Here is a 14,952-nt window from a genome sequence, read left to right as displayed (position 1 = left end):
TAAATTTCATATATTAAAAATTAAATTAAATTCCCTTTTTCATCTCTTTGGGGAAATTTGTCTCTAGGGTCTATTCCAAGGGAAGACTGGAATAGCCCAGGCGTCAGCCGCAGTGCAGGGCCCCAAACTGAGCTAGGGCAAGGTGACTTGCTAAAGGCCACGCAGCGTAATAGGTATTCAAACTCAGTATCTTTCGGGTACGAAGCCAAGACCATACCGCTGAGCCACGCAGCCCCCGACAGATATTGGTTTGCATTGTTTACAATGGTGTTTTTTTTGTCTCTCCTGTAAAATATTTAAAAACTAGTCACAGGATTAGAGAATGACATCGCTGATATAATGAAGGGACAATAAAAATGGATATCAGATAATTTGTTTTAAGGCCTGCTACACATTTAGGTCATTTCAGCACCATCAAAATTAAAAAGGAAGAAAATGGGATGGTCAAAAAGTTATAGATTAGATTTACAATTGAAAGTACAAATGACTCGAAAATATTTGACAGTTTCCCTCTCAGTCAAGTACTCTGGCCATAAGAAAACAAGTCATCTAATTCCAAGACAATCATATAGAGAGCAAACTGGGACCTATTGTTATGGCCTTGTAATCCTCCAATTCAATTGCATCTGCCTGCTGTTTGTTTGTTTTGAGGTGTTTAACGGCGCTTTCGACACTATTAAGGTCATTTAAGCGCCCGCATCTGCATCTGCCTGCTTCCTTCAGGAGAAAACCATTTACAGAGAGATAGAAAGAACCCAAACATTAGACCCGCCCATTGCCAGGCTGTGGCAGTTACGAGGACATCAGTCACAAATACAAAGATTTGTTTGTTTTGTTTTTAAGGGTTACACAGCGCTTGCAACATATTAAGGTCATATCAGCGACAGAAAAAAGGAAGAAAGTGGGATAGTAAAAAGTTCTAGTTACAATTAAAGCACCCAAGAAAAGGTAAGACAGGAGAATTGGTTCACATCGGGAACAGATGTAGATTCCAAGAGCACACTATCAAATTCCTTAGTTTGAGATCACCTAAAAGTTTCATCCAGACACAAGCACAGGTCCCCACTTAGAGGAATAAGCTCAAATGTTTACAAATCATAAATAATATGTAAACAAAACATAATACAGTGAATAACAGAGATGATTTACAAGGAAATAAATATCATCTCCCAAAACTCACTATACATTTGACTGCTTCCCTCTTAGGCCATGGCCAGGACAAAACTTAAGTAATCTCAATCAAAGACAAAGACAGAAAGCAAGTTGGAAAACAGATATAGGGGGACAGAAAATAGAAGACACAGTAAGTACCTCCCTGCCCACTTATGGGAGGTCAGGAACCCCACTCAGACAAACACAAAGATAAAATCAAGGACGATAAAGAGTATGTCTGTGTTAGATAAAGATTTTTAATGTGTTTGGGAGGGAGGTGAAATTAGTAGTAAGAGATATGGTACACAGAAGATGCAAGACAATGAAATCTTTTAATAATAACAATATAAAACAATAAATTGGCGGTTGATACACTATCAGTTTCGGCTTATATTGACACGCAATCATTCAGAGCCATTAGGCCCATGGAGCTGGAGTTTATCCTAGACTCTATAACGTGAAATGGACAAAAGCAATTAATTGCTTGCTAGCCTTTGAATAGGATGCTTGTCTATCGCAAAGTACTTTCCAACAGATCAAACAGATCCAACTATCCAATCACTGCTGGGTGGACAATGGGGTCAGAAAAAAATTTGGACTTCACTCATCATCTATCTCAGTCCCTTTGCGTGTAAAGCAATGGCCACTGGGGACCCCTACTAATACACAGTAACAGCAATGAAATTCACCTTTATCTTTCTGTGATCTTCCCCCATGTCAAAAAACTCATTGCACAGTACTCTCTCTTTAGTCTGTCTTTTTTTCACCTTCAGGTCTCTTCCAATCAATTGCCGAACTCGGAATATTTTATTTGTCCTTTGTCGAATACAATAAAAACAGAAAGCATAATAAATGAGCATAAACAAATGAAAAACAAAACAAAAACAAAACAAAACTCTTTCATTGCTCTTCCCTTTACTCAACATAATGAGATTAAAAAAAAAAAAAAAGAGCGCTGATCATGATAAGAATGATGTTAATTGGTAAGTATAATAAATAAATATCATGTGGGGGGGAAAATGATAAATTGAGTTATTAAATTGCAGGCATTCCACAAAACTGTAGCACACTCATCAACATGTTAATTATAAAAATGACTGTATAATTCTGTGTTTTAAGTCAACTATCTTTCGAAATGACCTAGCTGAAAACCTGGTCACATATATAACTTTAGAAAGAAAATCACTGGCTCAGAAAAATGACCTCGCTTCTTTATCATTACAATATCACAGCCTCCACCACTAAAAGGTCTAAGATGTAGGCAAAAGCAAGACAGAAGTGAAATAAACATCTTTGCAAAATTATTTAAACCACCGAAAATAAATAAAAAAACAAAGAAAGACAGGCTGCGTTATGAATTAACATGGCGGCCAATTTTTCAAAAAGCTACAACTGGACACCTTGGCGCACAATAGCGTCATGGTCCAAAACAGCAGTATGTTTGACCATGGAAATTAAAATGTCTTAGAAATTGAAACATTTCAATACTGTATATCAAGACATTGTCTCATTCTTAGTAAAACAAAAAAACAAAAAAACAAACAAAATTCAGGTGGAGGCTATTGTTTGTTTTTAAGGGTTTTAAGGCGCTTGCAACATATTTAGGTCATATCAGCGCCAGTAAAAAGGAAGAAAATGGGATAGTAAAAAGTTCTAGAATTACAATTAAAGAATCCAAGAAAAAGAAGACAAAGGGGATTTAGTTCAAATAGAGAACAGCTGTAGATTCCAAGGTGCTTAGTTTGAGATCACCTAAATGTCTCATCCTGACACAAGCTCAGGCCCCCACACTAAGAGGAATACACTCAAATATTTACAAATATTTTTATATATGTAAAACAAAAATAAAATAGTGCACAACAGAGAGTTGATTTACAAGACAAAAAATATCATATACATTTGACAGTTTCCCTCCCAGCCAGGGTAAGGATAAACCCAAGTAATCTCATTCCAAGACAAAGACAGAAAGCGTGTTGGAAAACAGATATAGGGGGATAGAAGACAGTAAGTGCCTCCCTGTCCGTTATGTCAGGAACGAAGGATATTGTAATGAATATGTAAGCGACAACCATTATATCAGAATGACATGATCATGAGTAAGTCAATCAAATCAATTCCCCTATTTCAAATCCATGCATTTTTTTGTATGCAAAAGTTTATACAAGAAGTTAAGTGATGTGCTGATATGAGTGTGACACAATTAAGTCTGTGCATAGAAATCCCAAAGTACAGACAGAGAGAGAGAAGTAGATGAAGAGATGAAAATTCCATGGCCAGTTTCAAATATACAACAAGAGTTTAAAAACATCACAGATGACAGCCCAAGCTATGGTTGCAACAAGACACATATTTATTTATACATAGTCATACTCAGTGTTTTAAAAAAAATTTGTTTAGTTTTAACGACACCATATTCAACGACACAGAAAGTCGTAGTAGGTTTGATTCAGATTGTAAACTTCCAAACATAAGCACCTTGCATTGTGAAATGTAGAAAAATTAGTGAAATTAATCTTGTTCAAATAGTACTATAGAAGTCTTCCATAGTATCACTAAAGCCATTGGATGAAGATCTCGACAAAGTTTCATAAAAAGTGCAACATCCCATAATAACTAAAACATGAAACATTTCAGCCAGTAATAGAAATAATATGTAAACTAAATCTCTCCAAACTTTCATAGTAAGAAAAACACTTGGTGTAAAAAAAAAAATATTTAAAAATTCTTGAATAAATTACCACACTCCTTTGCTGAACGCTATAACACTAACACCTATTGCCAAACTACATACATGGTCCCTGTATTATTTCTAATAATATTTTTCTTTAAAAAAAAAAAAAATTAAATCATTTTTACACTGACATGACAGTAGGATGTGCAGACATTATTTACAACATAACATTATATCAGTGGTCACCAATTCAAAAACTTAAAAATATAGCTGTATTTCAAATCAAACGTGTTATTCAGTCTAAATTCCAAGACATGGTAAACTAGGTTAAACCAGATCTTCAAGATACTGGCAGAGCTGTCAATTTAACAAAAATGTAAGCATTTGATAAGCATGCACGCAATAACACATATGTACATATTAAAACTTTCCAGTTTTACGTCAAAAAAAATAATTCATAAAATGTTAGTGTCACTAGTCGTTCACTCGTCTAACATACTTTATCAGAGACACCGACAGGGGCTATATCTAAGACCTTGATGAATTACTTTCATAAGTTGTTTAAAAATGTGTGAGCTCTAGAAAAATCCTGGGGCAAGCAACGAATCAAACCATTCATAAAGCATGATCACATAATGCTACCCATCATACCTAAAATAAATCATTGACATGAAGTCAAACTACAAAAATTTTCTTTTTAATCCAATGCTTGAACAAATGGCAAATTACTTATAAATGGTAGAGGCAATGAAGAACGATGTATAAATATGACAGTTTGTTGTACAGTAGTAGGCGATATATAAGTACATTGGATAATGCCCCTTGTAATGACTGTTGTTTAAGAAAGAGATACTAATGTCATTTCCCTGACAAAATCAATGCACTGTCCCCATCTCAAAACAAAACAGAGGATCCTTTAAGAGCTTAAATATACACAGCAACCAACCTTTCAAAGAGCTAAAACGGGACACTCCAATGCACAATAGCATTATGACCCAAAACAGCAGTATGTTTGGACTAATATATAACATAATCCAGATTTAAGAGCTTTCTCTGTTCTCTGTTTTAATTTGCTAGTCAAAAAAGCATACTTTTGAGACATGAAAGGATCATTTCCATACAAAGAAACAATCCTATTTTTTAAATATTTTTTTTTCTACAGATTGCAAATTGCGACACTCCCGATTTTATAGACAGTTGGCTGCTATGAATATCTAAGGGTGGTTAAAATTTAACCGAACATTATAGATAGTACCTTTTCTTTTCTGGTTTTCACAAAGAGATCACACTGATATATTATACAACATATAATAAAGGATCACATCTATGTTCTATCTCTCTTATATGAGATTAGATTTTCAATAACATGAGGACTTTACACCAACAGCTATCAATTGAATAAATATTTATGTATATCGTACATGAAATGATTGTTTACCATCAAAAGAAATGAAAACGTATTGTAACGGATGGAGTACAATATCAATAATAAGTCCAAGAAAAACATTGGGAGTTGGAACACTTTAATGGCCACAAATGACAATTACTTGTGGCACCCAATCAATCATACATATACCATGTGTTGTTGTTGTTGTTGTTGTTGCTGATGCAGGTACCGGTACTTGATTTCTTGGGAATGACAATCGGTTTATTTCATCTTTTTAAAAAAGTTGTAGTAACTTACAAGAAAGGCTGACTTTGTTATAAATCAATAATCATGGTGACTCGAAAACTGAAAGTAAAAAAAAAATATTTTAAAAATAAAAATATAACCCAATTTCAGAACATGACCTATGAAAAGATCGTTGTTTATATTACCAATGAGAGCCATCAACCCAACCCTTCAATCTTGAGCCATGATTTAAAATGATGCTTATTCTTCAGGTTAAATTCAGATGACTACAGTTAAAGTTACCAGTAACAACTACCTGACTATGCCATTAGGTTTGGAGTTTACAACACTTGTATGGGTCCTGTTATATCAGGACCTAGAAAGAGAACATGGTAAACAACATAAAAGATATAATAAAGGTTATAATTTAACCCCCACCAGTCCCTACCACACCTTCAGACTAGAAGTGATTATATATTATAAGACCAACAACAACAAAAAACAACAAAAAAACAAAACTCAAGAAAGCAAATTGAAAGACAGTACACAAGCAAATCAATCAGAAGAGCTAATACTGCACCTCCCTAAAATGATTACCAAATCACACGCACACACACACAAGAGTGAGAGAGAGAGAGAGAGAGAGAGAGAGAGAGAAAGAGAGAGAGAAAGAGAGAGAGAGAGAGAGAGAGAGAGAGAAAGAGAGAGAGAGAGATAGAGAGGAGAAAGAGAGAGAGAAAGAAAGAAAGAAAGAGAGAGAGAGAGAGAGAGAAGAAACCAAAATCCATAGCAAGATGCAAAATTCAAACTGAATAAAAAGTAAAGTATATAATACTAGGTGGACGAAGTGACCGAGTGGTTAAGGCATTGCGCCGTGACCCGGAGGGACCCGGGTTCAAACCCCGTTTCAGGCACTTCCGTTTTTTCCCTTGAGCAAGATTATTAACCCCCAATTTGCTCACTTGGACAACACGGGTGACTCCTGTTGACATCAAACATCTTGTTTGATGAGCTATCTATATTCCTTTGTATAATGTTTAGGCGACGATATCTTATGGTGTCGTGGTGGAAAAGGCATAATTAAAAAAATATATATATATATAAGCTTTAAAAAAAAAAAAATTACCTTGAATATCAGATCTACAACAATACACATCCACCCTTCTTCTTTTTCTGTCTGCCTGGACCTGGGTTCTTTTTGTTGATTTGTCGCACCAAGTCATAAAAGATCTAGGACAGTGGGAAGAGTATGTTTAAAAACAATTATCTACAAGTCATAACAGTAGTAGATCTATAAGAGCATAAAAAGTAAAAGATAAAATGAAATAATCCCCAAGTTCAAATACTTTTTGAATATTACAAACTCAAACAAAGCATTTTCCTAATATGTTATAAGGTACTCAAATTACGGTAAAGCAACCATACCATGTGTAATACCATTTCTTTCAAATGAGAATTCTTTTCCGATTTAGTCAGTTCGGGAGAGTTCACACGAGTAGAGAGCTTCAGAATTGGAAATTTACCATTACTTTTTCAGCAATGTAAATGGTGCTGCTCAAAGCTCGAAGAAATAAATAACAATATGAAATTGAATGTAAGCTTCAATTTAATATATGAAAACAGATAAAATGAACGTTTCAGGTTTCCCCTTATCAACAAAACAGGATGAATGAAACACTACAGCTGAATGAGATAATGTGGTAGTGACGTTGAGATGAAATCATTTCAAATGATTTCATCTTAACAACAGCCACTACCACGACACTGAATAAGCAGCTGGATCTAATTAAGATCTCAAGAAATGTACACAGACAGACCAATATTCTATCAGTGTACTGAGTTTGAGATCACCTAAAAAGTCTCATCTGGACATAAGCACAGGACCTCACTTTGAGGAATACACTCGAATGTTTACAGAATATATTCAAAACAAAAATATATTACAGTACACAAGAGAGAGATGGGAAAAAAAAAGGATAGGAAAAAACAAAGGAAGAAAAAATATCATCTCCCAAAACTAGCTCTCTACATTTGGCTGCTTCTCCTGCTAAGCCCAGGTAAGGGCCACGACAAAATCAACAATCTCATTCCAAGACAAAAACAGAAGGCAACCTGGAAAAGCAAGTATAGGGGGTTATGAGACAAGAGCAACTGTGACCTCCCCCACATAGAATTGGGAGTTGAAAAAAATAGTCAATACCTGATTATATTAAATATTTATCAAAATTTAGCTGATTAAAAATAAAGTTATTTTAACTTTTCCAGAAGAGTAAAACAACACGTGTTCTGCCTTAACCAACAAAAGGACAGTATCTGGGCTGACCCAGATCCAGCCAGTTTTGCCGCAATCGACACATGATTTTTTGAGAGATACTGTCCTTTTGTTGGTTAGGGCAGTGTGAATGCAGACAGGGCGTGTCAGCTTGAATGTCTCGAGTACCAACAAAATAATTGGACATATGGGCAAGATGACAATTGTCATGTTGTAAAAATCCTAAAGGATTTCATAAAAAAAAAATTAAAAAAAATACATATTTACCTCCATCACATTGATTTTCATTTTAGCAGACGTCTCCAGAAAAGCACATGAAAACTGACGAGCAAGACTTAATCCTTGGTCTTTGCCTACAACTCTTTCATCTTCTAAATCACATTTGTTACCAACAAGCAGCATGGGGGCCTGAAAAAATATGTGGCAGGATGTTGAAAATTGACAAATTAACAAGATATTATTTAATGAATTCTTTTCTCTTCAAAACACAAAAGATACTGTTTATATACTTGGCAAATAACGCCCCCCCCCCCCCCCCCACTTCTAAAAAAACTCCAAAAATAAACAAACAAATTAAACCAATGACTCAAACACACATGCACACATCAAGTACTGAAACTTACATCATCTGTATCTTTAATTCTCAGAATCTGTTCCCTGAGATCATGCAGGTCATTAAACGTTGATTGAGCTGTAATTGAATACACTAGGAGAAAGCCCTGTCCATTCTTCATGTACAAATCTCTCATAGCTGTGAATTGTTCCTGTAAAAGATATAAGACAATTATATTTGTGAAAAAAAAAAAAAAGGTCAGTATCACACTAAAAGAAAAATGTCAATCAAGAGATTAAAAACAATTGCGCTATGTTCAATTTGGGCCTAATTCTGTCCTGTTTGCGTTTTGAGACTGGTCTCAAACGAAAATAATGGTAACGATGAATTTTAAAAGAAAGGAATATCTGGGGTTAGCATGGATCAGCAGTACGGTCTTTGCTTTGTTCCCAAAAGGTACCAAGTTCGAATACCTGCCACGCTGTGTGGCCTAGAGCAAGTCTCCTCAGCCTAGCTCAGTTTGCGGCTGATGCCTAGGTTATTCCAATCTTCCCTTGGGATAGACCCTAAAGACAAATCTTCCATTTGGGATGAATAAAGGAAATTCTATTTATTTATCTATTGTAAATTATTTTTAATAAAATTTTACAAATATTAAAAATAAGAAACTTACTGTTCCAGCTGTGTCAAGAATTTCTAGCATACATTGCTGACCATCTACTTCCACTTGCTGAAATTGAAAAGACATTCAAACATTGGTTAAACATTCTTGAAATGAAGGTAATAAAACTACTATTAGGACTATACTACTTTTTAAAAAACTCAAAAAACAAAATAAAACAAAACAAAACTCCCTGAAAAATTATAGTGAGTAAATAAATCAAACTTTGAAAAATAATAATAATAATGATAACAATAAGTTTTGTTTTATATAACGGTTTAACGGTGCTTAAGACACATTTCGGTCATTTCAGCAGCAGTAAAATGGAAAAAGATGGGATAGTCTAAAAATTATTGATTTACAATTAAAGGCTCACAAGAAAAAGTAAGACAAAGGGGAATGGTTCAAATAGAGAACATATGAAGATTCCAAGAGCACACTATCAGTGGACTTAGTTTGAGATCGCCTTTAAGTCTCATCCAGACACAAACATAGGATCCCACCAAGAAGCACACTCTTAAATGCGTTCAATTAATTATATATCAAAAACAACAAATATAAGAGAGATGATTTACAAGGGGGAAAAAAAAAACCTCCCAAAACTACAACTATACATTTGACTGTTTCCCACAAGCCGATGGTTCCGGCCAGGGCCAGGACAAACCAAATAATCTCATTCCAAGACAAAGACAGAATACACATTAGGAAACAGATATAGGGGGATAGAAGTCGCAGCAAGTGACCTCCCTGCCCACTACGGTTGTATAAAAGACCCCACCAACAATAAATATTCTTAACAATCAAATCTTACCCAAATGCTCCTTACATGATGTCTTATTTAAGATCAATTAAGGGGTCACTTACTTTTCTGTAACTGTCTTCTATTGTTGGATCATATTTTTCGACAAATATTCCTTGTACAAATTGCACTGTCTGGATGAAGAAAAGAAAACGACAGAAATTTTATGACAAAGTGATAGAAATGAACCTTATTGATTTAAATGGATTGAAATGAAATCAAATAAAAAAAAACAAAACAAAACAAAAACCTTAAGGAGATCCGCTGGTCTTGTGCTTCTCAAAATTTGAGTTTCAGAAATTTTGATTGGGGGGTGGGGTGGGGGGGGGGAAGGGAATTCTTATGTAAAAATATCTTAGGTTTCAAAACTCAAAAAGGTGTCTAAAACTCCTAAAATTACCCATGAATAAGGTAAAGGTGAGGTAAAATATGAGTAAAATGTTGAAAAAGTCCCAACTTTACTCCATAGCAATCATATTTTTCAATATCGTAACACAGAGAAGGTTGGTATTATTGTAAATGGCTAAATTGAAAACTAAACGTCACCATTATATTCGTTCTATCTATCTATAAGGGAGGAGCAGAGACTTATAGGATTCATGGCCAATATTTTGCACATTGTTCTTAAAGGAAGGGGGGTAAAAATACGTGGCTGCAACTGCATCCTTTACAAGTTGCTGTTAGCTTGTTATCAATCATTTGAAAAGGTTCGTACTGTTTTAAAGTTCCATAAAATATATATAGAGATTAATGCACAAAAATTTGGTCTGGTCTTTTTTTCTCAGGCATATGAAATAACTAGAATATGTTTTGAGATCTACCCAAAATAAAGTAAAATGTAAAAAGCTGAGTCAGCATTTTAACCATGTGGCCACCGGATGGAAAAACATGAAAAAATTATATTTGAAGGTTTAGAGTATCTAATTTTAAACAAACAACTAAATTTATGTAGATAACCAAGCAACAAAGATAAATAATATTGACTTTTGTATTATGCTATTGCCAACCCTTCCCCCTTTAACTCATTATCCATTATTATATCTATGACCAGTTCCTGATATTTCAGAAAATTTTTATTTCTTATTTTTGAGTAAAATCTAGTAAATAATTTAGTAATTAGGAACTTGCATTAACATCCTTGAGGGCCTTTATTTATACCAAAACTAGCCTTAGTTATAAGATATAAATACAAATACAATTTATCTTTTCATGAATAAGGCTTATATTTATAGACCTGTTACTGTACATGAGCTCTATAAAAATAGACTGAAACTGAAACTTTTCGTAGCGGAAAAATCCAAAGAATCGAAATGAATAGTAAACAGCTAGCTCGGTTGAGCAAAACAATGGCAGAAAACTAAATTGCGGGGGAATTAATTAGGCTACTTACCATTGTTTCTTATAATTAGGTACCCAATCAGTGAAGAAACGGTCAACCAGTTTGTTTACAACGTGCGGCAATCGAAATGTGCTTGTAACAATCATATAACTTTCGATTTGAAGGTGTCTACATAACGCACTTCCAGCATGCCTTTTACTTTCATACTTTTGGAAAGTGAAAAAATAATTTCACAAAGGCTGTGTGAAAATACACTGGGATGTGTTCAGACATGACAATTCTAAAAAGCGTCGGTTAGCCTTGGCAACATATCCATTGTTAACATAAACGGCCCATGAGCTATGCTTAGCGCTGTGGAACACTCCTAATTACTTTATGGTCATTCGACTAAGATTTATGAATTCTTTCTTTCCTTTTTAAAACTATTTGAATTTAACAAATTGACTGATCTCAGTTAATTGACTGAGAATTTACAGGTCTATTACTTAGTTTTTCTTTTATAGGGTCATACATACCAGGGCACTTTTACCCACACCTCCACTGCCCAGGACAACCAGTTTGTATTCTCTCATTGTGTTGTTAGGTTTTTAAACCTATGGGTGTCTTCAGATGGCTGGTAGAGAATAATATATCAGTAATATGTTAATGTAAATATGACAGCAGGTAAAAAACATCAAATCGTAACGAAATATTTTAATTATGATTTCACTAAATGTCAACAAAGACAGAGCTGCCAACCCCATCTGATGAGAATGTGTACAATGGGACCTCAAAATGGGGGAGATTTCATAAAAATGGGTACAATTCTGAAATTGATGGAAACTAACCATTGTGAAAGTAAGAGGAAGGTATAATTACATAAAGTCACACCACACAAGCTCAATTGCAGCAACAATGATGTTCCCAAGACTATAATCCAATCCTTTCAGAATTCTACCTCCCAGCATGAAGATCATAATTGATCAAAAAATATATGAATATCCACTTGGTCACCAAGGTTTCTCAATAGGCTAGAATAATATGAATTACAACTAAAGAAAACTGAAGTGACTCTACACACTAAAAATGGGTACAATCTTAGGGGAAATGTGTACAAGCGTACAATCACTGAAAATGCGTACAATTCCGCATTTTTTGCAGTAGGTTGGCAGCTCTGCAAAGACATACATCCGATTCTATGTACTATTTACTAATAATACTACGAAGCACCTCCAACGACTCATATCCGCTCATTCAAAACATCATACTTCTGGTGAAAAGGAACAATCTCCTTTCAAAATATCATTGTAAATTGTTTAACAATGGTAGACATGACATAAGCTGAAGTAGTTGGAATGACACTCAGTAGGGAGTAGTAAAGCAGACAACTGAAAAAGAATACAGAAAGTACTCCAATGCATACTATTCAGACCTTTAATTTAGAATGATACCCAAATCCATTGAATACAAAAAGTGATTCAATTTTACTTCTAGTCTAGAAGATAGACTAACTAAAAAAACTAAAACTAAAATTCGAATTTTCCCAATCGCAAGAAGATACTGGTTGGAAGGCAGCAGAAAGATCACAGATTCTCTCTCAACTGTAAATTGATTTAAAATTTCACCAGAAAAATATAAACTCTGGAACTGCTTGTCAAAAAAATAATTTTTAAAATCCAAATAAAAAAAAAAGGTATCAAACTAATAAATCTTGGGTTAAAGTCAGAAAGTTGACTTCTTTAAAAAAAGACTCAGCGATATTTTAAAATATGTAACTTTATTGTCTCAATTTGTGATCATGATTTAATCTTGTATTGTGTCTTCAGATGCTCACTTCCTTCATCCAAACTCAAACCGACCAAACTGACTGAATTTCTCGAGTCCTCAACTCGACTGTCTCAGTACAAGAGTAGCCAAACCCCTGCCCAAAAAATACGTGGTTAGAACTCCGTTTAACTACGTGAACTTCAAGATATCAATTCCATATCAATAACGATACTGTCATTCTAGACAAGAAAATGAGGCTGACACTTGAGAGTGAAAAAAAAAGGCCGATGATGAGAGACGAGATGAGTGTTTGCGGAAACAACGGCTTTGTTATTGATGGGGAGAAGACAATACACTAAGCTAGTTTCTAGTGTTTACCATCGAAGTAAATAAGTTATAGCTTTTAAAAAATGTAAAACGTTTTCAAATAACACGAAATAATAAGAAATTACGTATTTATTTGCCTCTACATTGATTACTCACCAATCGGTTTGGGCTGGGTGAAGAACTTGGGAGTAGGAGGATGATGATGACTTCCGACTTCCGCTTTCGAAAATCTTCAGACGAAAATGTTCCTATTTTGGTCTCGATCCCATAACACCCCATTCATTTGTTTGCGCAAGTCATTGTCGCCTGGGTCGTTGTATCAACTTCCTGCCTTTTCCTTTTTTATTTTCTGACTCTTCGCTCCTCACGCTTTATCCTTAGCTTCGCTCTTTAGACTATTACTCGCACTTTATCTCATACTCAATGCTTTTCTTGTCTACCTGAATCTATTTTCCTGTCATCTTATTTTATGCATTACACTACTTTGATCTTATTTGATCGACCCTTTCCCCGGGAAGGTGACGAAATGATGAGAAAACACCGGCGAGCAAACGTGCAATGAAGCCTGGATTTTAATTTTATCGGATATGATGATGTAATCGACCTGACGGCTCAAGGATTCTCTTTTGAAACCTTTTGAGCCTTTTGATTTTGATTCAAATCTGATCCGAATCTTTATCCTAATGGCACATCGAATGGTGTATATTTTTTGTTCTGACACTGACATGCCGAGCATTGCGTGGGATCTTCAAGGGAGACAAATCATAAAATTATTGACAAAGTACAATCCAACACTTCTCTCCATTGACAAGAACGAACCGCTTAAAAACGCGCTGTCGCGGCATCAACACGGGCGTCGACATCGTCTACCTACCCTTATTTCATATCGGAGGTTTTGGATGTTCAACTTTATTTAGATTTTTTTCATCTCCATGGGTAAAATTTTCTAAAGGATCTTGTCTCGAGAACAGGTCGATGTAACAATAGAGTCAGTCGCCAAGTGAGCTTGAGAAGTAGAGGCCAAGTTTCTTGCTCACTCAAAAGAAGAGACTGACCGTCTCATTTGTAGCAGACAGCCTTTGGATACATATTTCTAAGTCTAAGACGATCTCACACAGAATTTAATTCACATGAAAACCTTTTTTTGCTGGTGGGTTATAGAAATGATTCTAGTACTAGTACTAGTAGGCAATCCTTAAGGCTTAGTGTATACTGGCGCCTATTTCTCAAATCAAAGATTCGCTTGCCGGGAAAGAGTAAAATATGAAACATCAGTTAGTATTTTAATAAAGTCATAGAAATTTGAAATAAAAAAGCCCCAACAAAAACAATCCCCACCTTTAAAAAACACACCCAAAACAACAACAAAAAATAGTTAAATGAATAAATAAAAAAATAAAAACCACTACCGCCACCAACTACAAAAACACACACAAAACCTTGAGCGCCATACCCACTAAACGTTCTCAAAGCGCTTTGCAATGGGTCTCAAGCCAACAGCAACACCTACAACATGTAAGACGAGACATGACAACAATAATATGAATCAGACCTTTTACTCATCAATTCCCCCTCCACCCCCTCTTAAAGTTGTCTAATGCTCAAAACAAACAACCAATCTGTCACCACCACCGTAACCACTTTCTATATTATTTCTTTCCCTCTCACTCTTGTCCTTTCTGACTTGGGGCGAATTACTGGCATATTTCAAACGAACGAGTTAATCCTTCAAAACACACCACAATTGCCTGGGCTATTACTTTGCAATAGGAAATGCATTTCATGGATCCACTCACTAACAGGTGGATTAAGATTAGGTT

The 14,952-nt window shown here is 35.0% G+C and overlaps 1 protein-coding gene across 1 annotated transcript; it reads right to left on the bottom strand.

The window, feature by feature from the left end:
- Positions 1–1,389: 1,389 nt before the first annotated feature.
- On the bottom strand, positions 1,390–13,375 carry LOC144975228 (ras-related protein Rap-1b). Its single transcript, XM_078919115.1, has 8 exons — positions 13,289–13,375; positions 11,575–11,672; positions 9,786–9,854; positions 8,934–8,990; positions 8,331–8,471; positions 7,975–8,115; positions 6,562–6,665; positions 1,390–5,555 (listed from the first exon to the last, which is right to left on the bottom strand). Exons 2-7 carry the CDS (start codon positions 11,629–11,631, stop codon positions 6,576–6,578), a joined length of 555 nt encoding a protein of 184 aa, XP_078775241.1. The 5' UTR covers positions 11,632–11,672; positions 13,289–13,375; the 3' UTR covers positions 1,390–5,555; positions 6,562–6,575.
- Between the last annotated feature and the right edge of the window lie 1,577 nt (positions 13,376–14,952).

The sequence above is a fragment of the Berghia stephanieae genome, chromosome 6, assembly GCF_034508935.2.
Source record: "Berghia stephanieae isolate SIO BIC M18660-M18661 chromosome 6, UCSD_Bste_1.3, whole genome shotgun sequence".
Lineage (NCBI taxonomy): Eukaryota > Metazoa > Mollusca > Gastropoda > Nudibranchia > Aeolidiidae > Berghia > Berghia stephanieae.
The sequence above is the reverse complement of the archived record's forward strand: the minus strand, read 5'-3'. Positions and strand labels throughout refer to the sequence as shown.